Source organism: Bubalus bubalis, chromosome 9 (genome assembly GCF_019923935.1).
Source record: "Bubalus bubalis isolate 160015118507 breed Murrah chromosome 9, NDDB_SH_1, whole genome shotgun sequence".
In the NCBI taxonomy this organism is placed as follows: Eukaryota; Metazoa; Chordata; class Mammalia; order Artiodactyla; family Bovidae; genus Bubalus; species Bubalus bubalis.
In genome coordinates this window covers 84,750,018-84,776,145 of record NC_059165.1, presented here as the reverse complement: position 1 = coordinate 84,776,145, position 26,128 = coordinate 84,750,018, and the positions used below count along the sequence as shown (strand labels likewise).

At 38.2% G+C, this 26,128-nt stretch overlaps 1 protein-coding gene and 1 long non-coding RNA gene across 10 annotated transcripts in view; one reads left to right on the top strand and one right to left on the bottom strand.

Annotated features, from left to right (window-relative positions):
- LOC112586947 overlaps window positions 1-26,128 on the top strand; it is a 506,468-nt gene that overhangs the window by 472,881 nt on the left and 7,459 nt on the right. For 2 of the 5 annotated variants that reach the window (XR_006641422.1, XR_006553468.2), the window contains exons 8-9: window positions 20,216-20,285; window positions 20,386-20,510. The exons of 1 other annotated variant lie outside the window; for it this stretch is intronic. This is a non-coding gene — a long non-coding RNA (uncharacterized LOC112586947). Of the gene's footprint in view, window positions 1-15,367; window positions 15,486-20,215; window positions 20,347-20,385; window positions 20,511-26,128 lie in introns of those variants that run through there. 2 more of the 5 variants (XR_006553467.2, XR_006553471.2) reach the window with 2 other exon arrangements.
- PRRC1 (proline rich coiled-coil 1) overlaps window positions 5,433-26,128 on the bottom strand; it is a 119,959-nt gene continuing 99,263 nt past the window's right edge. For 2 of the 5 annotated variants that reach the window (XM_045166613.1, XM_045166612.1), the window contains exons 7-9: window positions 24,604-24,707; window positions 19,152-19,254; window positions 5,433-8,877 (exon numbers count right to left, since the gene is read on the bottom strand). In XM_045166613.1, the coding sequence (XP_045022548.1) occupies window positions 8,668-8,877; window positions 19,152-19,254; window positions 24,604-24,707 (417 nt within the window). In that variant the 3' untranslated portion in view covers window positions 5,433-8,667. The other 3 variants (XM_045166615.1, XM_045166614.1, XM_045166616.1) reach the window with 3 other exon arrangements.

Here is a 26,128-nt window from a genome sequence, read left to right as displayed (position 1 = left end):
GTTCTGTCTTCATTGATTTTCATGGGGCTCTCCAGCTTTTCCAGCACCATTTGTTGGAGAGATTGTCTTTTTCACATTGTCTATTCTTGCTTCATTGGTCAAGATAGATTCTAGGTGTTTGGGTTTATTTCAGGGCTCTCTATTCTGTTCCATTAATCCACATGCCTGTTTTTGTGCCAACACCATGCTAGTTTGACTTTGCAGTATTGTCTGAAGTCTAGGAGCCTTTTGCCTTCCGCTTTGACTTTTTCCTTCTGTATTGCTTTGGCATTTCTGAGTCTTTCATGGTTCTATATAAATTGCGGGGGTGGGAGGGGGGGGTATTTGTTCTAGTTCTATGTATAAGTGCTATGGGTAATTTAATTGAAATCACATTAAATCTGTACATTGCTTTGGGGACTAAGGCCATTTTGTAAGAACACTAATCCTTCCAACCCATGAGAATAGGATGTATTTCCATTATTATTACATTGCTATTTATTTCTTCTTTTAACTCTGTTAGCAGTCTGTATCTTAAAAAAAAATCTCGTATAGGCAGCAAATCATTGGATCTTATTTTTTAATGCACTCATTTAATGCCTTTTGATCAGAGAATTTAATCCATGTATGTTTGAAGTCATTGTTGATAGGTAAGGACTTACATATTGTCATTTCCTTAATTTTTTATGGCTGCGGTGTAGAATCATTCCTGGTTTCTTATCCTGCTGACTTCGTTTGGTTTCTTTTGGTATCCATATGCTTGATCTCTTTATCATGTTGTTTTGTGTAATTACTGTAGGTTTCTCCCTTTTGGTTACAATGAGACTTACATAAAATATTTTAAAATTATAACACCTTATTTGAAACTGATAACTTCAATAGCATTCCTAAACTTGACACCTTCTCCTTCCCTGCACACTTTAGAATACTGATGTTACCAATAACACCATTATTAGTGTTATTTTATTAATAAAATATTTTGTTATTAATAGCCATTAATATTTTATTTTGTATAAATAACAAATTATAGTAATCATTATTTGAGTTATGGTTACTTTCACTATTTTTTAAACTTTTATACTAGAATTTAAGTGCATTAAGCACCACCTTTTCCATATTACAAAATCTAACTTTGACAATATACTTACCATTACCAATTAGTTTTACACTACCTCCTTATATTAACATGTTAATTGGTGTCTATACTTCCATTCAGAGAACCCATGTCTTGTAAGCAGGTCTAGTGGTGATGAATTCCCTCCACTTACATTTATTTGAGAAAGTCTTTTATCTTCTTCATTTCTGAAAAACAGTTTTATCAGATAAAGAATTCTAGGTTGACGAGGTTTTTGATTTCAGTATTTTGAACATACCATCCCATTCTGTCTTGACCTGAAATTTTTCTGTTGAGAAATCTGCCTGTAACCTTATGGGGATTCCCTTGTATGTAACGTCTCTCTTACTGTTCTCAAAATTTCCTTCAACTTCTAACAATTTAATGATAATGTGTCACAGTCGAGCCCTATTCAGGTTCAACCTCTTTGGGGTCCTTTGTGGCTCATGGATTTGGATGTCCATTTCTCTCCCCAGGATTGGGAAGTTTTCAACCATTGCAACTTTAAATGTAATTCCTGTCCTTTTTCTTTTCCTTCTGAAATTGTCATAATGCAGATATTGTTTCTTTTGATGGCATCCCATAATTCCTGAAGGTTTTTTTCATTCCGTTTCCTCCCTCTGACTCAATAATTTCAGTGTCCTGTCTTCTAGATCATTGATTATCCTGCACAGCCAAGTCTGCGTTTGAGCTTCTGAATTTAAATCTTCAGTTTAGTTATTGTGCTTTTCTGTTCTAAGATTTCTGGATTATTTTAGTGATTTCCATTTTTTTGAACTTCTCATTTGTTCAAGCTTTGTTTTCCTAACTTGGTTTAGTTGTCACTGTGTTTCTACAGTTCACTGAACTTCTTTGAGGGTTATTCGTATTTGTCTGACTATTCGTAATCTCCATTTCTTTATGGTAAATGTTTAGATATGTATGTTTCCTTTGCTGGTGTTATGTTTACCTCCATTTATGTGATCCTTGATTCCTTACACTGGAATCTGTGTGTTTGAGTAAGCCGTCCTCTTTTCCAGAATTTACAGGTCCACATTGGCAGAGAAAGTTAATCACTGGTCAGCTCAGTTTGAGTGTCTGGACATGTCTGCTGGTAACATCCGTGGGCAGGTGGTGCTTGCTATCAAGGTATATTTTGGGGTGAAGTCACTGCCAAGCTCTAAGGTTCAGAATGAGAGTGCCACTGGCTGAAAACAGCTGGATAAAACTGCTGGCTTGATATTCTGCCCAAGTGAGGCTATAGGATAGGCTCTGCAGCTATCTGGATTCTCTGGTCAGGCTTACTAGGCAGTCAGGGTTGGATATATACTCAGCAAAGGTGAAGCAATGAGTTAGCTTCCTTGCTATGGCAGGACAGCAGGACAGATCCCAGGTTGTTTTCTGGAGACCCAAATCAAGCAAGACTAAATGAATTCCCTGGTCAGGTGGGGCCAGAGGCTTTGCTTGCAGATGGGGAAAACCATGGGCTGTGTTGTGTGTCAAGTTCCACTGTAAGCATGGCTGTTGGATGGACTACAAAGCTTCCTAGTTAGGTTCCCTTTGAGTAGGCTGATGGGTGTATCTAGGAATTGGTGGTGCTTCAAATTTGTTTCCCTGTCAGGATACAGTGGGACACCAAACCTCAAGGCCAGTAAGGCTTTTAGTTTGTGGTCATGACTCAGGTCATCCTGTGCCCCAAGTTCTCTCTGGCTGAACAGAACCACTTAGCTTGCTCTACACTCTTAAGCTCTGCCTGCCAATCCTCTGCTCAAGTATTGCTGGGCTGTGCAGCTTCTAGGCATTCATGCTAGCCTTTCTGGTCAGGCAGGCCTTGTCTGCTGGCCTGTGGCTAAACCCCTTTGTCTGGACTGGGGCAGAGCAGATTCCACGACTATTTAGGCTTTTCATGTGAGGACCTGAATCAGATAGACCTGCACCTGCCAAGCTCCCTCATCCGATCGCTCCACTGACTTGGTTCTGTAGATAAGCAAAGCTTCTCTTGGCACTTGAGTACTATAGGTATGAACTCCCAAGATCTGAGATCTGGTTATTGCTTCTCCCGTCTCCATCACAATCACATTCCCAGTGGCCATGCCCTTAAGATTCTCCTGCACCCTCCAGTGGAAACCAGAGTAGCAGCTTCCGCAGAACCACCCACGCTACTAGGTGTCACTCCTAGGCTTTTTTCCTACCATTGGCTCACAGCATGGTGCTGTTCCAGCCTAGGAGAGGAGCAGTGCAGTTGGTGTGTACCATTCCTTTTTACCATCTAATGTCGTGTTTTGGTCTCTGTGGCACTGGGAAATGCTCAAGCCTCATCTCCACGACTTGGGATTCTCTTAATGGTAGCTTGTCCATGAATAATTCTTAGCTGGTCTTCTTGTGAGAGGAGGCAAAGTCAAGAACAACCTGTGTTGCCATCTTGGTGACGTGGCTCTCTGAAATATCTTAGTATATGCAGAATGAGTCAGGATGTGTATTACAGCAGTGATTCTCAAAAAGATATTTCTAAAGCAGCTGTAAGTCTTTTTATAATGTTTAATAATGTATGTGGTCATTATCTTGCTTGAAAACTAGTTTAACAATAATGACATTTCTGGCATTTATCCTAAAAATGATACTCAAAGGTAAACCTAGTTTATGGTTTCCTAATTTGGGGAGTTAGAATAATCAGCTATCAGAAATATATTTTCATACCAGCAGCAAAGCCCAAAATAGCCCTCTCAAATTAAAAATAAAAAGGCACAGTTTTCCTTAAACATAATATTGTAAAATTAAAAGTACACTAGGGCAAAGTCCTCATGCTACTATTTGAATTCAATTAGATTCAACAAATAATTATAAGTGATTTACCCTTTAATTTCCTGAAGCAAATATTCAGGCTGTCTTGGAAGAAAATGGTTTAGCAAGTCACACATTCCATTTGACTTCTATCTCTGTAACTTGTTTGTTGTGATGATATTGGAAAAGCAGCTTAGTATGATTCGGTTATGTCATCTATAAAAGTTAAGTGTCTACTCCATTGTCTAACTGTAGGTACTTATCTCATAAATGTTAGCTCCTCTTTTCTTTCTGACTGCTTTAAATCCTTAAAATGAGTTCACTTTATGGATTATTCCAAAGATTTCCTTCATCCTTAAATTATTAAATTTCCTTAATAATGACGTTGCCAATTTTGTTTCTGTTGCCTAATATTTTTTCCCCCTCTTCCAGTTCATTCTGAAACAAAGTATGAATTTAACAGGGCTTTTCCTGGGCTCTAAACTGCTTTTTTCTTGTCTACTGAAAACAATACTTTGTTGTTATTCAGTCTCTAAGTGTGTTGGAACTCTGCCACCCCATGGACTGCAACATACCAGGCTGCACCGGAGTTCGAAAGTGAAAATCGCTCAGTTGTGTCTGACTCTTTGCAACCCCATGGACTATACAGTCCATGGAATTCTCCAGGCCAGAATACTGGAGTGTGTAGCCATTTGCTTCTCCAGGGGATCTTCCCACCTCAGGGATTGAACCCAAGTCTCTCACACTGCAGGTGGATTCTTTATCAGCTGAACCACCAGGGAAGCCCAAGTATACTGGAGTGGGTAGCTGTTCTCTTCTCCAGGGGATCTTCCCAACTCAGGAGTTGAACTGGGGTCTCCTGCACTGCAGGAGGATTACCAGCTGAGCTACCAGGAAAGCCCCAGAGTTTGCTTTTTGGCAAATAAACAAAACCCTCAAATTAATATCCTATTGTTTTTTGGCATGTACCCCTTCCCCACCAAAACAAAAGAAAAATCTCTTATCTTGGGATCACAGACTCAGAATAGAAAACAGAGTAAGAAATAAACTTTTTTTTCTTTTTTAAAAGAGGATACTCCTGGAGGTCAAGGGTAAATTAAACTCATGATCAGAGAGGGTTCCTCATGAAAACAGCCTTAACTTCTTGCCTTCTACCTCCAATGTATCCTTTTCCCCCAAATATCCTGATTTCTTTAACCTTGAAGTTAGAAACTCTGGCACACAGTTGTCCCTTGAACAACATGGGTTTGCAATGTGCAGGTCCACTTATACACAGTTTTTTCAATAAATATGCAGAACAGTACTACACAGTCAGTGGTTGGTTGATCTCTGATGTGGAATTATGGCTATGGAGAGCTAACTATAAAGTTGTATGGACTTGTATGTTTAGGGGTCAGCTCCCCAAAGCCTTCATTGTTCAAGGGTCAACTGTATTTGAATGTTACCGTTCCACTTGAAAGATGGGCAAAGTTGCTATTCCATAATTCTTGGCAGCCAGTAGCAAGTTGAGACAAAAAGGAAAATGGGGCCTTCTAATATAATATGAATATCATTAACATTTGAAAAATCACCTGGGATATAAGTTGAGGTATTATTTATTTATGACATATTTACATATGTACAAAATTGGCTTTATCCAATACATCATCCTGCATCAGTTCAGTTCTGTTGCTCAGTCGTGTCCAACTCTTTGCAACCCCATGGACTGCAGCATGCCAGGCTTCCCTGTCCATTACCAACTCCCAGAGCTTATTCTCCATATTCTGGGAGTAAAAATCCAAGTTTCTTAATTTATGTATAACCCAACATCTTTTAGAACATAGAATGTTACCAGTTTGGCTTCACAGAACACAAATTCCTGTTTAAAAATTTTTCTAGCCAAGGAACAAAGTAAATTTCAACAGCATCTTAAACTAATTTAGCTGGCCCTGAGTGTATTAGTAATTTGCATGATTTTAAATTAATGTATACAATACACTTTCATCTGTTATCTACTTATATTTACTATCATACTACCATTTTGCCTATATCCATTCATCTCAATTTTCTACCTCATTAATCTTTGAGAGAAAGCACAAAGAAAGGGGAAGTAATAATAAGAGACTCAGAGGAGAAAACTACTGATACTGGCTCAATCTTTTCTACCCAGAATCTGGGGCCCAGCTCGAGGTTACCCGATATACTTAGTAACAAGACGCTATTAATGTGAGTAATCTGAGTACCTTCTGTCAATTGAGGGTGATGTAAAATTACTCTTCCTGCATATTTTTTCCTATTCTCTTTCACACTTCTTAACTAAAAAGTATACAAACTTCTCAAATTCAGTAAGTAGTTCTGGGAGCACTTCAAAAGAAAAAAAAAAACAACACACACACACACACACACACCACACACACACACACACACAAACATGATAAAAACGGTACTGGCAAAGAACTATGTTAAAGATAAGTAGTCCCAAGATGCTTGAGGGTAAAATAAAAAGAAATAGTCTCAGCTCAACTCACCCTAAAAAATGCTAGTGGGGGAGTTATAAGGAAGCAAGCAGGAATAGAACAGGACGGCTGGATGACTGGTGAAGAGAGCTGGGGCCTTAGGCTGATGAGCAGCACATCTCATGCCACAATACCAACAGTAAAAGACTGCCTGGCCCAGGATGCGGTGGTGTGTGAGAGATTACTTTTCTTGTACCTTGTATGACAAGGAAATCCAAGCATGAAAAAATAAACAAGAAGCTGGGAAAGTTGACTGTGTGGAATCAGTCATAAGCATCAACCTTTCAAAGGTAACTCTGGGCCAAAAAAGGAATAAGAGGCCAGAATGAGATCATGTATTCATCTTTTCCATCTGCCCTTCCCTAGTCCTTACCCACTCACAAAGAGCAGAAGGTGCAAATTACCATCTACCGGAAAATCAGCTGCACCCAAATCATAGGATAACTCTCATTGCTATCCGATGACCTGAAGACTGTCCTCTAATGGGATGTCAATGTTAGGTTATTTTATGAAAACAATCCCCCAAAAACATCAATTAAGATATCTGAGATTTGGTAAAATCAAAAGAAAACTCGGATTATTTTTCGGATCTGTAAAATTTCCCTATAATAGAAGGGAAAAAAGCAGAAATATGAAGTATGGGCATATGTTCCTTCACGCCTAACAGTGATGTGTCGTTAGTCTCACACCATGATAAAGGGAAGCTTTTTAAAATAAAAGAAATGTTAGAGAAAAGGCTTCCCTTAATCATGGAAGATGGAGGAAACACAGATGAAGTGTTCCATAAATACCAGTAAAAAGGGAAAGTATTATGCTATAGCAACTGACTACATCTGTCTTCTCTCTCTCATTATTTTTAATGACACAGATATCTGAATTGCACTCAACGGTCATTATACAGGGCATGGGAATTAACACATAACATAGGTGGAAAATTAATATGTAATCTTATCACCGTCAGGTTAAAAACAATAGAAGTCAAATAAGTACTTGAAATGATATTAAAACAAAGCAAACAGGACACATAACGACAGTACAGGATAATAGCTTCAACACCTTAAAAGATTTTATAAGATTGTGCTAATTTTTTTTTTTACCTCTAAAGAATTATATAGAAGAGTAAATAAAAATTAAATTACATTTATATAAGAAACAATCTTCAAAAGTTATTTAAACTTTCATATATAGAGTTCAAAAGTATATGACAAAGTATTTATTTTTGATTTGTATAAATCCAAAACTGGTAAAATATATTATTTGGGGGGAAAAAGAAGCTTTCGTTAAATACAAACATAATGCGCTGAATAAACCAGGTTCACTATAAAATCGTTTCTTTGAAAACTTGCATAAAAAGTAAAGGCAGAAGGGCACAAAGTTAGAAAAGCAGTGTTTAAGGCAAACTAAATAAGAAGTGTCCTTAAAGTAAGTCATATAATAATCTCATAAACAATAATTTCCTCTCAAAAATTTATCCATTACAGCTGGAGAAATAAGTTAAAGCAGAAATAATGGCTGCTGTCAAGAGTTTACTTAGAAGTGCTGAATGGTATTATTTCAAAAATACCTAATGCTTCTAATTTAAATAGACTGGAATCATTTGCCACTTAGATGTCACAGAGCAATGAAAAATAAAATATATCATCCCAATGTTTATCATACAGTATGAATGTGAAATGCTGAAACTTACTTAAAAAAAAAAAAAAAAAAAGGATTTTTCAGATCATATGTGTATAATATGATAACCAAAAGGAAAATGATCAATTCTGCTCTTCTGGCCCATGTTAAAAATATGCATAGAAAAGTGCACCATCTCCCTACAAGTAGGTGTCTTAACATCTGTTGGTGAGCCCACAGCTTAGCCTCAGACATGATCACATGCACACATGAAAAGCTTCAAAGACTGGCAGGGAAGATATTAATCATGAATTAAAAGAAAGAATGCCTTTAAACAATATTCAGTAAACATGTTCTTTAGTCAACTATTTCTTAAAAAACAAAATAATAATCAAGTACACATCATTAAGTTAAATACCTCAGCACATGAATTTGCACCTTATAAATCTGGTATATCAAACTGTCCTATAAAAATATTTATGCATTTTTTGAGAACTATGGTACGTGAAATTATATAATCATAAAAAGGACCTGTTTCTTTTCATCTACTGGAATGATACCACACCTTTCTAGAAAAGAAAAACTGCAGCCTACAGGAAATGATCAGAACAGTTGGACTGACTAAAGTTGTCCAGTTTAAGGGTCTGTCTCTTCTCTACCAGTAGCTCCAAGTGAGCAAGTGTCAGTAGCCCGGGGCCAGGCTTCTCACACGGTCCTGGGGGGCAGGCGCTGTTTATACATGCCTGCTATCGCTTTGGCCGCACTGTAGATCATCTGCCGACGAGACATGCCAGTGAAAGCCATGTGCCAATCAGTCCGGCTGACATTGAGTAAACTCTTCTCCAGGACTTCACCCACTGTCACCAAAAGGCCAGACCACCTCAGATTGTAGTCCTGCGGAGTCAGACTTTGAGCCTCAGGAAAAAAGAAATTGAGAGTATTTTTTAATACATTAAAAATAAAATCACTGGAACTAGGTATAAGTGACATTTCAAAGTCCCTCAAGTTACTTTTAGTAGAGATTATGACAAACCATGAGAAACACAGCTATGCTGCCAAATGTATGAAATTATAAGGTGGCAAAAAAAAAAAAATTGCACGCATGTACTTGATTTAAAATGTCCACAGTGACACACTAAACTCATGGTTAACATACAATCTAAATCTTTTTTAAACTTTTAAAAGACATTTCTTTTGGGCTGTGCTGGGTCTTCATTGGAGGCTTTTCTGTGGTTGCATGTGCAGGCTTCTCTCTGCAGTGACTTCTCTTGTTGGGGAGCACAGGCTCTAGGGTGCGCAGGCTTCAGTAGCTGCAGCACATCTGCAGTTCCCGGGCTCTAGAGCACAGGCTCAATAGTTGTGGTGCCTGCTGGCCATCTGTACGTCTTCTTTGGAGAAATGTCTATTTAGGTCGTCTGTCCCTTTTTGATTGGGTTGTTTTCTTTGATACTGAGCTTCAAGAGCTGTTTGTTTATTTTAGAGATTAATCCCTTGTCAGTCAGTTTGTCATTTGTAAATATTTTCTCCTATTCTGAGGATTGTTTTTTCATCCTATTTATGATTTCCCTTGCAGTGCAAAAGCTTTTAAGTTTCATTAGGTCCCATTTGTTTATGTTCATTTTTGTTTTCATTACTCTAGAAGGTGGATCCAAAAAGATACTGCTGCAATTTATGTCAAAGACTCTTCTGCCTATGTTTGAAATGGCAACCCACTCCAGTACTCTTGCCTGGAGAATCCCATGGATGCAGAAGCCTGGTGGGCTGCCATCTATGGGATCGCACAGAGTCGGACACGACTGAAGCGACTTAGCAGCAGCAGCAGCAGTCTCACATTTAGGTCTTTAATCCACTTTGAGCTGACTTTTGTGTATAGTGTTAGGGCGTATTCTAACTTCATTCTTTCACATGCCATTGTCCAGTTTTCCCACCACCACTTACTGAAGAGATTGTCTTTTCTCCATTGTATATTCTTGCCCCCTTTGTCATAGCTTAGGTAACCATAGGTGTGTGTGTGTATCTCTGGACCGTCTATCCTGTTCCACTGACCTATGTGTCTGTTTTTGTGCCAATACCATACTGTTTTGATTACTATGAAGTCAGGGAGCCCAGTTCCTCCAGTTGATTTTATTTTCTCAAGATTGCTTTGGCTATTTGTGGTCTTTTGTGTTTCCATACAAATTGTAAAATTCTTTGTTCTAATTCTGTGAATAAATGCCACTGATAATCTGATATGTATTGCACTGAATCTGTAGATTGTTTTGGGTACTACAGCCATTTTCACAACACTGATTCTTCCCATCTAAGAACATGGTGTAATCTCTGCATCTGTTTGTGTCGTCTTTGAGAACTGTTAAGATAGTGATTGAAGAACAGAGTGTAAGTCTTCTGTCTCCTTAGGCAGGTTTATTCCTAGGTATTCTTTTTGATTCGATGGTAACTGGGATTGTTTCCTTGATTTCTCTGATATTTCATTGCTAATGTATAGGAATGCAACAGATTTCTATGTATTAATTTTGTATCCTATATTTTGACTGAATTCATGGATAAGCTCTAGTAGTTTTCTGATAGCATCTTTAGGATATTCTATATATAGTATCATGTCATCTGCAAACTGTGACAGTTTTACTCTTTTCCAATTTGGATTTCTTTTATTTCTTTTATCTTCTCTGGTTTCGGTGGCTAGGAATTCCAAAATGTGGCTGACTAAAAGTGCTGAGTGGACATACTTGTCTCGTTCCTGACGTTAGAGGAAATGCTTTCCATTTTTCACCACTGAGAATGACTGCTGTGGGTTTATCGTATATGGCCTTCATTATGTTGGGGTAGGTGCTCTCTCTGTGCTCACTTTCTGGAGAGTTTCTATCGTAAGTGGGTGTTGAACTTTGTCAAAAGCATTTTCTGCATCTACTGACACGATCGTATGGTTTTTATTCTTCAATTTGTTAATATAGTGTATCACATTGGTTAATTTGCAGATATTGAAGAATTCTTGCATCCCTGGGATAAATCCCACTTGATCATGGTCTATGATCCTGTTTAAGGTATTGCTGGATTCAGTTTGCTAGTATTTTGTCAAGGAGTTTTTTGTGTATGTTCATCAGTGATACTGGTTGTAATTTTCTTTTTTTGCGATATTTTTGTCTGGTTTTGGTATCAGGGTAATGGGCTCGCAGAACATGCCTGAGTGTTCCTTCCCCTGGGGTTTTTTGGAAGATTTTAAGAAAGATGAGTGATAACTCTTCTCTAAATGTTTGATAGAATTTGCCTGTGAAGCCATCTGGTTCTGGAGTTGTTTTATTATTATTATTATTATTGGAAGATTTAAAACCATAGTTTCAATTTTAGTACTTGTGACTGAACTGTTCGTATCTTCTACTTCTTCCTGGTTCAGTCTATAAAGGTTGTACCTTTCTAAGAATTTGTCTGCTTCTTCTAGGTTATCCATTTTATTGGCATACAGTGGCTTATAGCAGTCTCTTATGATCTTTTTATTTCTGCTGTGTCAGTTGTAAACTTCCCCTTTTTGATTTATAATTTTATGGATTTAAGTCCTTTTTCTTGATGGCTAAAGCTTTGTCAATTTTGTTTATCTTTTCAAAGAACTGGCTTTTAGTTTCATTGATCTTTCCTATTGCTTTGTCTCTATTTCATTTATTTCTGCTCTGATCTTTATGATTTCTTTTGTCTGCTAACTTTGTGTTTTGTTTCTCCTTCTTTATCTAGTCCCTTTAGGTGTAAGGTTAGGTTATTTATTTGAGGTTTTTCTTATTTCTTGAGGTAAGACTGTATTGCTATAAGCTTCTTAGAACTGTTTTTGCTGAATCCCACAGGCTTTGGATTGTGGTGGTTTTGCTGTCATTTCTCTAGTACTTTTTGATTTCCTCAGTGATACACTGGTTATTTAGTAACACTGTTAAGCCTCCTGTGTTTGTGCTTTTTTATAGTTTTTTCCCCCTGTAACTAATTTCTAACCTCATACTGTTGTGATTGGAAAAGATGCTGGCTATGGTTCCAATTTCCTTAAATTTACAGATGCTTGATTTGTGACCCAAGATGTGATCTATGCTGGAGAAATGTCCCGTTTGCACTTTGAGAGGAAAGTATATTCTGCTACCTTCAGATGGAATGTCCTATAAATATCAATTAAGTTTATCTGGTCTAATGGGTCAATTAAGGCATGTGTCTATTAATTTTCTGTCTGGATAATCTGACCAGTAGTGTAGGTAGGTTGTTAAAAATCCCCACTATTATTATTTTTTTCAATTTCTCTTTCTATGGCTGTTAACATTTACATTATATATTGAGGTGCTCCTATGCTATGTGTATATATGTTTACAACTCTTACATCTTTTTCTTGGACTGATCCTCGTCTCTTGTAAAAGTTTTTATTTTATAGTCTATTGTGTCTGATAGGAGTACTGCTACTCCAGCTTTCTTTTGATTTCCAAGCATGGTTGTTACTTCTAGCAAATTCCAACTAATGAAATCCTTTTTCTCCCTTAATCTGTTCATATATTCACCTCTGTAAATTGATTCACTGGTGTTTGAACCAATTGGCCAATTTGGAACAAATCCTTGTCAGAATATAATGTTTGGGATTCTGTGACTTATAATTTAAGAAATTTATATTTGGTCTTGTGTTTCTGACAACAAGCTGCCTTGGACTTTCTAAGCAATAAGGGCCATACAAAGGCTATCTTTTGTTGTGTTGAAGGGATATTTGAAAAGCTCTCAGGTAACTTAAGGACAGAAGTTTGTAGCCAAGGGAATCAACCCTGTGACAAGAGTTGGAATTTTTGTTCCTGTTCACCACCCGCATCCCACCCAACCTCTGGGGAGGGGACAGAGGCTTGACGTTCAATCAGTCATACTGTGTAATAAAGCCTCCATAAAAACTCAAAAGCAGAGGATTTGCTGATTCCAGGTTGGTGAACATGTGAAGATTTGAAAAGAATGGGGCTCAGAGATGGCAGAGGAACTGTATGTCTTTACCCCATACCTTGTCCTATCCATCTCTTCCATCTGGCTGTTCCTGAGTTATATTCTTTTTAAGAAATTGGTGATTTAGTGAGTAAATGGACTTCCTAAGGAGAGGTAACTGCAACCCCCAGTCTATATATAGTAGGCCAGTGAGAATTCCAGGTGATAGCCGAGGCTTGCTATTGGCATCTGGGAACCGGGGACAGTCTTGTGAGACAGAACCCTCAGCTTCTGGCGCTATCTCTTGGTAGACAGTGTCAATACTGAATTATAGTACAGATAGCTATGTCCTAGAATGGCTTGGTAGTGTGGGGGAAAAAACCCTTCCAAACATTAGAACTGGATTTAAAACCTATATAACTGGTATCAGAAGTAATATTTTCAAGAATGATCCTGGCTCACAGAACTGTGTGGTTTGAGAAGAAAGGATGCAAGAGCGGGGGATGAGGAACCTGATTTCTGGGTGGTATGGAGCAGCAGCTGTGCAGCAGTCAATTATTCAAGGTAAAAAAGTTGATAATGGAGTGTAGAGATGCATCCAACTCCTGGGGAGCTGGCTCACTGAATACATAAAGAAATGAGAACTAATTTTTTAAAAAAGGTAACTATTCAATCCTTGGGTTACTATTATGTACAACAGCTAAACTAAAAGAAAAAAATGCTGGTTTGGGCCTTGGAAAACAGACCAAGCTCAGATTTTGATTAGTCTGAGCTTTGGTCACTTGTCTAAAAGTCATCTCCTCCCCAGGGAAAAGTTGCACAGGGACAACAGAAAGATCTCTAAGACCTCTGGTCACTAAAAAGATAGTCACTATGGAGGCGGGTCAAAATCAGGAAACTTGTGAAACCAGGGGTACAGTGTGGAGGAGCCAGCTCATTTTGTGGATTCAGTAATAGTTAACCTTTGCTAAAATAGATCATGAAAATAACTAATTTAGGAGCTAGTCTGGTTTTTAATGCTACAGAACAGAATAGCATGTTTGCATTGATGCAGGACCCACAGTTTGTTGCGGAACCATTAGAGACAATTATGTATGATCCAGACACATAGGAGACTACTTCTGAAGGAAAAGCCAGTCGGGTCAACTAGATAAAAGCACTGTAAGGTTTATTTACCCTGGGAGGGGTCTGTCCATCATGCCATTATAAAAGTCAAGCAGAACACCCAATGAAGCAGCCAGTATACCTCCTATGCAGGCCATGTGCAACCAGCTCTGTGATGAGTGAACTATTCACCTGCTCAATATACCTGTTACTCAGGTCATGGTGGCACATCCCTGGTGGCAAAGATGGTAAAGAATCTGCTTACAATGCAGGAGACCTGGGTTCGATGATCCCTGGGTCAGGAATGGCACCACTCCAGTATTCGTGCCTGGAGAATTTCATGGACAGAGGAGCCTGGTGGGCCATAGTCACTGGGGTTGCAAAGAGTCAGACACAATTGAGTGACTAACACTTTCACTTTCATAATGAGCTAAATCGTGCAGGATAACTAAGTAGGAAATCAGTATGTACAAGAGTGGAGAACAGTAGTTTTCAGGACTTGACACGGGAGTCCCTTGAGCTGTGTTACCAAAGTCCACTGGTGAAGGTCTGAAATGTGCTACAATTAGACTGAAAATAAAAATGTAATTGTTGACAGGATTATGAAGTTGAATATTTAAGCAGGTGTAACAAAGTTGTGTCTCTTTTATACAGCTGGACGGATATCATGTCTGGCTGGGGAACATGTCCCCTATCTAGTATTACAAAACCAAACCTGTTGATGAAGTCTCAGTGGGCAGTACAGTGAGGAACGTAAGTGATGATGGAATCACAATATGTGTAAGTTTATAGAACTGGTGTTTGAGCAGGTTTTGATAAGTGACTGTGTTTTCTCTCTTTTTAACCTGATTGTACTTTGAGGATGGAGACTCTCTCTTACTGGAGAATGGTTCCTCTCTAGCTATGGTTGTAAAACAGAAGGGATGGAAAGCCACGCTTCCAGCATTTTTAACTGAACGTGCTATTCGGAACCAGTGATACTGTCTGAGCCTGCAGCATTGAACAGAAGCTGCAGTGCTGGTAGGGACAAAATTCTCTGTGCCATAGCCCTATGTGAAGGGCAGACTGAGGCTTATGGCAAAAATCTGAGTGCCTCCCAGCAAAGACGTCTTGGACTTCAAACGAGAGAGTTTCTACTTAAAGGGTGTTTACTGCTAGTCTAGGACATTATTAATTAAAGCTACTCATGTAACTAAAGGACATAAAATGATCTTGAAATCTGAAATACCCATAACATCTGGGATGATGGAGAAACACCCAAATAGGGAAGGCAGTGCCTAGAAGTGTTCCGTAATAACATGGAAATGGTTTATAAAGAATCATGCTCTCTGGGGAATCTTAGGAGGAAACACTCACAGTTCCAGTGTCGCTCTTCCTCTAGGACAGACTTTGGAATCAACAGAGGACCTGCTGGAACCAACTGCCCAGGTAGACAGCACGCTATGAACAGCTCTAAAGTGAACAACCAAGAGCTACTGGGATTATGGGTAGCAGTTCCAGAGTGAATAGATAACATACTATTTGGAAGTCCACCACTCTGACTGAGGAAGTTAAAAATAAATCAGTTGGCTCATTAAGGTTGAAAGGCATGCTGTTTTCCCAGCACTGATGAAAGAACTGAATGGTGATAAACATCCTGTATCTTTGACTTTTACTGACTCGAGGGTAGTGGCAACCTGGCCTATAAAAGGGATGTCCATATGGGACACACAGCCCTGTGGGAATTAGAGGGATGCATTAAAGTAGGGCACGTTGATGCCCATCAGAACTCCTTTCCAGGCTTGGAAGGTGAATGGAATCACAGGCAGATATCCCCCTGTGCTCTCCTGAGACAGCCACCTGCATCCAAGAAGTTAAGTGGATATGGGGTTAGTGCGGCAATGTGAGACTGGCTTACCCTAGACACACTCTTCTTGTACACTCTGATGCACAAAATGCCAATAAGAACTGTTCTGTCTGCCAGCAAAAAAAAGACAGAGACTGCAGATGGCTGTGTGGCAGATTCCCAGTTGTGACGGCCCTGAACATATCTGGCAAGCTATCGGGTAGGCCTGGGTGACTTTGCTGACTCGGGGCCAGGCTTTTCTTACCCAGTGGTAGAGGCAAGTGCTCAGAGTGTTGTAAGAGAACTGGAACAGAAGACAGTGCACCAATTTGGATGGCTGAGCTCCATTTCTTCAGAGTAAGGAACACACTTTTACAGCCTATAATGTCCAGTGGGTAAAGGCAGCCCCTCAGAGAGAGTCTGATAGAGAATTGAACAGGTAACCGAAACCCTGGTTGTCTAAATGGGAAGAGAAAGGTGTGAGAGGCTGGCCTGCACAGGGTAGAGTCCAGCGTTGTTCTGGGAGGGAGGAGGTGGCGGAGGGTGCTAGTGTGATTAGGCAGTTCTCACCAAGGACAGAGAACACTGGGATAAGAGCTTTTTTTTCTTTCCTTCTCAGATCACCTCAACCTTTTTCTCCCTCTGAGGTAGCAGTCAGATGACCAAAGTGGCAAGTGCAAGAAACAAACAGAGATGATTTCTAAGCCAGAAACTGTAAATATGTGTCTTAATCTTTGTTACAATTCCTAAGGGCCTGTGATGAACCTTCACTCCATGGAGCAAAACAGGCTCACAGTGATGGCCGCTATGTGGCCTGGTGGTAAAGACAGCCCACCCACTCTGCACCCTTGTACCCTTATCTTGTTTGAGAAGTGGATAGGGGGGAGGCACTTGCCAGACTAAGTACTGCTGTCTGTAATCTAGACTGGCACAGGGGCTGAACCTAAGTCACTTTGAAAGGTAGAAAAATTTGAGTATGAATGAAGGAAAAAAGGGGAAAAAAAAAAAGACTCAGAGCAAAAGATGATACTATCTGTTGCTCCATTATACCACATGCCTGAAAGGGTGAAGCCATACCTTACTTCTGAAAGCACTCCTGCTTGTTTTCTAATTGAGGCGTTGTTGATGTGCAATGCTGTATTAGTTTCAGGTATACAGTGAAGTAGTCCAATTATACGTATGTAGGTATATATCTGTTATTTTCCAGATTCGTTTTCACTATAGGTTACTACAAGACACTGAGTAGTTTCCTGTACTATACAGTCTATATTGTTATCTATTTTATACATAGTCGTGTACAGCTATTCACCCCAAACTCATCTATCCCTCCCCCCAACTCCTTCCCCTTTGGCAACCATAAGTTTATGTGAGTCTATTTCTGTTTTCTAAATAAGTTCATTTGTATCTTTCTTTTTTTTTTTTTAACATATAAGTGAGATCATATGATACCACTTATGAGAATCTGATATCCTTCCTTCCTCAATCAGAAGTTTATGTAGCAATCTGGACTTACACTGACCCCTTCATCTGTGGGATCCACCACTCTTTATAGGTAGAAAGTGTCAGAAAGGGTTGAATTATAGGATATCCAGCAGGTATTGGATAACAGATCGGAGGTGTGGGAAGAACTACCTCACCTCCTCAAACACACAGAGGAACTGGTTTCAGAACCCTTTTTACTGTTCTATTTCTAAATTTTATTAATTTTACCAATTAGTTCTTACGTGATACTGTATTACTGTTTTTGGTTAGGTTACAAGCCAGACTCACAGAATAAAATGGAAAACTTCTACCTCTATGCATTAGACGCATCAGTCATCTATTCTTTGAATATCTTTTATACCTCACTTATAACACCACTGTGCGTGCGTGCGTGTGTGCTAAGTTGCTTCAGTCGTGTCTGACTCTGTGCGATGCCATAAACCGTAGCCTGCTAGGCTAATCTTAGAACTCAATTTTGGGGGAGCTAGGTGAAATTCTTGCATTAAAAGGCTTTACTAAGATAGTTAAGTTAAATCACATCAAACTGCCAAAATGTGGCTGTTTTTTTAACTTCAAAAAACAATTTTGTATGGTTCAACCTAATGGTTATAAACTGCCATTGTTAATTCAAGAATATTTTCCTAGAAAATTAACAACAGTATGTAATTTTTCTAAATTAGTAGTATAGCAGTAGGCATAGCATTTGTTTACAATCTTTTAACCACCCTCATATTGGAGTGAATTTAACATTACTGTGTATATAAAAATGCTTTCTTCAACTTCTGAAAAGAAATTGTGGTAAAAATTATGAAATCAGTGGTATGGTATTGTGGAAACAAAACTTTAAGCATCAATTCTTATTCTCCATCTAAAATGTAAGCCCCTAAGAAGGTCACAGGTTGCTTTAAGGGGCTTCATAAACACATAAGCCAAATTTATATGTGAGTGCATACATCATACATACTTTCTCTTGGGGGAGAATCCCAAGAGAATTCTCAAAAACCTAAGGTCCCAAATAACTTTTGAGAGTTTTGAAATGATATTTATGAGTATAAAGAGTCCAATGTAAATAAACTCTTATATTCCATTTTGTTCAAGAAAGGATTAAAAGTAACAAAAATGTAGAAGGAATGAAACTCATTATAGATTAATGCTTACATTCTTCTGGAAACTATGTGGATAAGTAAACATTTTTCAGCAAAGTGAAAAGACATTTGCCTTTCATCCAAGGTTTGTAAACTTGCTTCTATATATGTTTCCACATGTTTCTAACGATGAACAAATTAAAGAGGAAGATGAGGACAAAGAAAAAGGAACTAGAATAACCAGGAAAAATGAAAATGTGAGATAAATGAGACAATATATGAAAGGTTAACATAAAATCAGAATAGGTAAATTTTTTTCCAATCCAAAGGTAATGAAAGTGAAAGTGAAGTCGCTCAGTCGTTGCCGACTCTTTGCGACCCCATGGACTGTAGCCTATCAGGCTCCTCCGTCCATGGGATTTTCCAGGCAAGAGTGCCTGGATCCCCTTCTCCAGGGGATCTTCCCAACACAGGAATCGAACCCGGGTCTCCGCACTGTGGGCAGACGGGCAGACGCTTTACCATCTGAGCCACCCAATCATAAAAACAAGCAAGCAAAACAATGAAGAAAAGGGCAACTAAAGACTGCTGGAAAATAAAAGTAGGGAGGTACTGAAACAACGTGGAAGGGACAGAAAATTGAAAAAGAGAAAAGATTAAAAGGAAAAAGAGGGAAGAAAAATCAAGAATATACCATATTTTCAATAAAAATCTTATTTTGAGAACAATATTTGAAGCCTTTCTGGAGCATAATGAAAAAGGATAAAACTAACCTGTTGTACGAACTCCAAGGGTACTGGTGTGGCTTGTGTAAATGCTTCCAGATGAATGCCATGCACAGGGTCTTCAACTATCAGGCAGCCAATGTCAAACCATCTGCAACAGAATGTATGAGTTTCAAGTTGTGTATGTGCTAAGTAAGTTCTATGAATTGATAAAGTACTGTCCTTCGGACAAAACACTAGCAGACTGATTAAAAGATAAATCATAAAAACAACATATATAACTGCCCTGTTGGCTTAATTTCAAGAGGGGGAAAAATGGGGAAGAACAACAAAAATAATTGAAAACCACGCATCATGGAAAATTCCTTTTCTTGCTAAGTTTTGGGGAGAAGAATGGCAATTAGAGGTATTCAAATATGCAACAGATATATTTATTCATCTGAAAATGCAAATAGCTTATCATAATTAAAAACATCATTTGCTAACATATGGGAAATTTTATACTACCAACTCTATGATTAGTATATAGCCAAGTTGCAAAGTTTCTAGCTGACCTAAAAATAAGCTCATTCAGGAAATAAAAAATCCTCTCCTCATTCCTGATAAATGTTTCTAATCACAATTTCTGAATTGTTCACAATGAATCAGACTTTGAGGACAGCTTCATGAATCAAGAAAAATTTCTTCCATTTTAAGATACACATTAAGAATTGATAAATTTTAAAACTGACTTAGGTGAGGTTATCAGTACATCATCAGCATTTTAATTAACCAGAAGCAGGAAATCATGGTTTTAAATGAGAAAATACAGAGCAAGAAAATTTAAAAATATGCAGATTAAAGTGCTATGAAATATAATACAGATTAGGAAACTTTTTAACATATTCAAAGAAACAACAAAACAGTAAACAGAATAACAACTTTGCTTGAGTGGTAAATGGCAGTTCATTATGTCTACAGTATTCATATTCCAAAACTTTGCTTCAAATTGAGAGCCTTAAATACGTTATCTTATATGAATCATTATTTAAGTATTTTATTTGGGATATGACTCAGTATTTTACTTGGGATATGACTCAGTATTTTATTTTACACAATTGTGTATCGTGCAGACAGCAGAGGACTGCAGTGACTCAGCTCCCAGGCACGGCACGGACTTCCTGGAAAGCAGCGCCCCTGAAGGTACAACAGTCTTCGCACAATGCCTGTGAGCACACACTAGAACTCCCCGCGTCCACACTGCTCTCATGCCCCTCAGCCTGAGCATCCCATTCTCCTCCAGCTCAAATCTAAAGTGCCATCACTGTCAGGATCACGGAGACCTCTTCAGTACCTCTCACGGGTGCTGCTGGCCGAGTAACTCTGCCTTCTGCCTCCGCCCTCCTGTCCTTCTACCCAACCTCCACTCTCCATCCAGAGGAGGAAGAGGAGCGGTCGCCACTGCTCATGCTCAAGGACAGTCACCAAGGAACTCTCTCCTCCTCACCCTCTCCTTGTGGCTGGTGAAATAAGGCAGACTTGGCCAAATCCTATAAGGAAGTCACCTGGACTTAAGAAGAATGGTAGTTCCAAGACTTTGGATTTTATGTAGCAGGAAAAAATCGAAATAGAACCTGAGGAGCTGATACAGGTATGCCAGTTTGTATTTTACCGAAGAAAGACTACCCACCATCACCGATTACTTCCCAAAAGGACATTTTAATCCATTTTACACATAACCCAATACTTTTAAACTTGATAGGTTAATTTCAGAATAAGGACAGTTCATGCTTACATAGGTATTTTTCCATTTTGGTACACAAGATGCTAATTTTCCTCATGGAGCATGAACTGATGCAAAGGTCATCACAGATAGCTAGGTCTTTACTGGCTCTGCTCTGTTAGGGGCCACACAACATTGGTCTTTTCTTGCCTAAGTTATAAGCATGCATTTCTCTATCTTCCGTGCATTTATTTCCTATGGGAACATCACAAAGGTTAGTAGCCAAAGCAGACTATCAAGTGTTTTGTGTTGTGGGTTTGCTCTCATGTTCTTCCTCTATCCCCCTTCTGTATCTTAATATCACAACCTTTCCATCCTCTCTCATTCTTGACCACACTGGAAACCATCAACAGACTTCCTAATACTACTTACTTGCTACTCTTCTGCTCAAAAAAGCATTGTTTGGCAGGAAAAAAGTACCATGTCTAGGTATGATGGTGCAGTTGATGGCGGACCAATGAAAAGCCGGATGAGATTATAAATTATAACCCAAGGTATCTGAGAGCTGTAGGAGCAAGGAAGATAAAATGGAGTAACGTTCTCGACAGAGACAACTTTATAAAGGTACCCTTTAAGACCTTCAGCGGATGCTGAGCACTACCCAGTCTGGACTCGGGTCAGTCGTGACTGCAGTGCACCAAACCACCCCTTTCACACCCCTCACTACTGTTCCCTGCAGCAAACAGTGCACCTTCTCAGGGTTACCTGAAGACTCTCGAGTTTCTTATAAACAACACCTGCTTTAAAAGACCGTGAGGTGAGGCATCGACAAAGACAGCGCCTTATCGTTACACCAAAAGGAGGCTAAATGAGGCCCATACACTGGATTCAGTAGACAAGGATCTTTAATGACTCATACTAAAGAAAACAGAGGTAGTCACACTAGAAGAAAAGATATAGATATTCAAGAGATAAATTGAATCTATTAAAAAAAAAAACAAAAAACAGTGTATGGGCTACACAGCAGCAGACAGGTAAATAGAGGATACTCAAACTAAAGAATAGAGCGGAAAACTAGAGGGAGCAAGTAGAGGGAAGTGGGGACTGACCACCTGAGAAATGTAGGGTACAGCCAGAAGGTGAACAATGTGTCACTGGAGTCCTGGACAGAGAAAATGGGCCAGAAGGCAATTCTGAAGGTAAAGTGGCTAAGAACGTTCCAAAACGGACAAAAGACATAAATCTAGTGAAAGAAAGAATCAAGCTTGGTGAATCCAGAGAAGTTTAATACATAAGTAACACAGCACACCTATACGTACCATAGTAAAACTGCAAAAACATAGTGACAAACAAAATCATAAAAGCAGCAAAACATCACATTCTCTTCACAGAAACAACAAGCTGGATAGCTGATGCAGCAGAAATGATGGAAGCCAGAGAACAGTGCAATTGCATCTTTAAAGTATTACATAAGAAGAATCTGCCAATCTTTTCCAGAGAAAACAGCCTACGGAAACAAAGGTACACAAAGGCATTTTCGGACAAAAGCTGAGAGAACTCGTGGCTAAAGTCTAATGCAGTACAAAGAATGTTTTTAGGCAGAGTGACAATGATCCCAGACTTAAAACCAAAAATGAAGGAAGGTCTTCAAAGAATAAATGGAAGTGAACAGAAAGCACAGAATACTAACAATATCTTGAGTTTAAAATATATGCACAATTCAGATAACTTACAATACTGCACAAGATGTAGGGGGTAAATCATATTATCAACAGTCATAATTTGTACTATAATGTAATACATGGAAAAGGCATGATGGAATCTCTAAGGTAACCCTTACATCAGTATTAAAAGGATAATCAAGGGGGAAAAAATGAAATAATCATCATCAGTGGACTGTTGCTTGTTGCTTATACGAAAGTTCAAACTTCCCAACCGAATATTCAAAGCTCTTTAATCTGTCCCCAAACTACTCCTGACTTTCTATCCAACAATGTTCAGCCAAGCTGATACAATCACTGACACCTAAATGTATCTTAATCATCTTCACACTCTTCGTCCACATAGAATGTCCTACCTATTCTTTTTCACTTATCCAAATTTTAACTACTCTTCAAACTTCAGTTCAAGTACCATTCATGACTCTTATCTGACACTATTCCACATCAAATTATTTCCAGTGAAAATGTATGTAACATTTCCTATAAGTAAAGATTTACAAACTTACAGAGTCATTTTAAACTGTTTATCTGTGTATATATTTTCTCTCCCACCTGGTCTATAATAGACCCTCAAAGTTGGAGTACATTTTTGTACACTATAGCTACAAAGTACTAGGCACAGTGTTACTCAATACTAAAACAAAAATTAAATGCGTCAAAGTCGCTCAGTCATGTCCAACTCTTTGCGACCCCATGGACTGCACAGTCCATGAATTCTCCAGGCCAGAGTACTGGAGTGGGTAGCCCTTCCCTTCTCCAGGGGATCTTCCCAACCCAGGGATACAACCTAGGTCTCCCGCATTGCAGGCTGATTCTTTGCCAGCTGAGCCATAAGGGAAACCCAAAAGCAACAAAATAACATGGTAAACAGGAAAAAGTTGGGAAGTTATTTTAATATAACTTAAATTGCCTTATAGTATTTTAATATAAGGCAATTCTGAAAATTAAAAAATATTCTCTGATCAAAAAATCTATCTATTAAAAGTTTAATGCCCTCAAAAACAATGACAAATAATGTTGTTAGAGGTTTTTTCCCAACCTACATAGAAGAGAGGTAGTGCTCAACAGAACTCAAACCTGGTGACTGCCTCCAGGCCATCTTGCCAGACTTCCCATTACTCTGAACAGCTATGCAAGATGATTGTGTTTGTTAGGGAAGTCAGCTGCACCATTGTATCTTATTTAATTGATAATGAACACAGTCTTAGAATTCAGGCAACACAATGTAAATTTTATAATTAAAAAGGAGAAAACAAGAGTAGAAATGTGAGCTAGGCTACACAGGTCACATAACTAATGAGATGATATAGCTAGACCATAACATATTTTCTGTCTGGTTCTAAAGTAAGATACATTTTTTACTAGACATTCAATGTGAGCAATTCTATTTTTGCTCCTAAGAGAAATATAATAAGCCACTCACTGAACCCTTTATACACCAAAAAACTGGACAACCTAGAAGAAATGCATAAATTCCTAAAAATACACACAATCTACTAAGACCAAAGCATGGCAGCATTATTTCCAACCACCGAGGCATGGCAGCAACCTCAGTGTGTGTCCATGAAAAAACAAAATGTGATTTATATATACACATTCAAACACACACACACACACACACACACACACACATATATACATGTGGTGTGGTATATATATTTATATGCATGTGGATATAAAATAGTATCTTATTCCATAAAAAGGAAGGAAAACCCTGCCATTTGCAATAATATGGATGGAATTAAAGTAAGTCAGAGAAAGATAAATACCATATGCTCTCCCTTACCTGTGGAGGTGGGGAAGTAAATTCACAGATACAAAGGACAGATTGGTGGATGCAGAGGCAAGAGTGGGAGACAGGGTAAAATGGATAAAGGGGATCAAAAGATACAAACTTCCAGTTATAAAATAAGTCATGAAGATGTAATGTACAACGTGGGATTAATAATGAATTTTGCATACTTGAAAGTTGCTAACAGAAAAGATGAAAAGATCTTGTCATGAAAGTTCTCTTTTTAAGAAAAAAAAAAAACAATTATAACTATGCTTTTAAAAAAAAAAAAAAAAAGCCTCTTACTTGTCAGGAAGCAATTCTGCAATGAAGTTTTCTACTGACACAGCAGTCTGTTTTTCATGAATCACTCCAGTTCGACGCAAGCTATCTATCCGTTCCTGGGCACCCTGAATAGAAACAGTGTATATTAGAAACTATTTCAAGTTAATCAGTATTAAATATGCTAATTGATGATTATATAAGTAATGTGTGTACACATTTATACCCAAATACATATATACTCATTATAAACATGAAAACATACAGAACAGCAGCAAGTAAATAGTGAAGAGGCTCACTCATATTCCCCTTAGTACTGATAGTCTGCAACACATCCTCCAAGTTATTCCTATACGCATTATTATTTTGGTTGCCGTCGTGGAATGAATAATTTTATATTCCATGGTCTAATTGGTTATTACTAATATAAGAAAACTATGTGCTTTTTAACGTTTATCTGACAAGAGGCCATCTTAAATGTTTCAATCCTAGTAGTTCTTTGGTTGATTCTCTCAAATTTTTCTAGGTAAGCAATCTTATCAATAGTAAATATGTTTTTTTCTCTTCTGAGTCCTTTTATATATATGGCCGTGGATGGAGGAGCGTGGTTGGCTACAGTCCATGGGGTTGCAAAGAGTCGGACACGGATGAGCGACTTCACTTTTAAATTATGCACCAAAATGACAGTTTTTTTAACTGCAGTGTATTCATTACACCAAAGCTTATTCAAGAAAATAATTGCCATTTATGAAATAAAACTGAGGGGCTGAGAATACTATACAGATAACTCAAAAATCATGAATGAAATATATATCTATAGTAGGAAATTAAAAGCTGGATTAGCAAGGACAAGGCTGCCATTTACTACTTTCATTTGAATCACTTCATACAAGTACTCATGAATGATGTTATGAGAATGAGTTCAAAAAGCTACATAAAACACTTCTGAGTAAAACTAGTCATGGATAATACACCTATTTTTATCATGAACAGCAGCACTAAGCAGTGAATGAGATTATGAGGTCAATTCTTCAAAAACAAAAATTAAGAAAGCCAGGGCACTTTTAGAAACAATAGAATTTATTTCAGAAACAAATAAAAAAAAAGTGAGAACATGTAAACCAACTTGTCATTAGTTGCTAAACATGAAAGAAGATGTGATTTAAACTACAACGGAATCAAGCTGTATTCCTGCTTACTCTTGTATCTCGGCTACCTAGCACAACATGTAACTTAACAGGTACTCAGTAAGAACTTACAACATGAAAAAGTGAACAAGAGAAACATCAAGGGCTTCTAAAGGCCTATAGCCCTAACGTTAGGCATCACCAAATTGAATGTGGAGATCACTACTGAATTTGGGAGAAAATACAACAGCTAAGATGAACTTATTTCTTTGTATGGGATAAAGTACATCTGCCTAATTCACTCCTCCCAAAAGGTAGTTATGGCTAATTTTTATTATAAAAATGTTTAAGTAAATGTTAATTCAGTAAAAACTATACGGGGATTAGTGGGCTGTTTATAGAGATTCATTCGCAACTTTTTA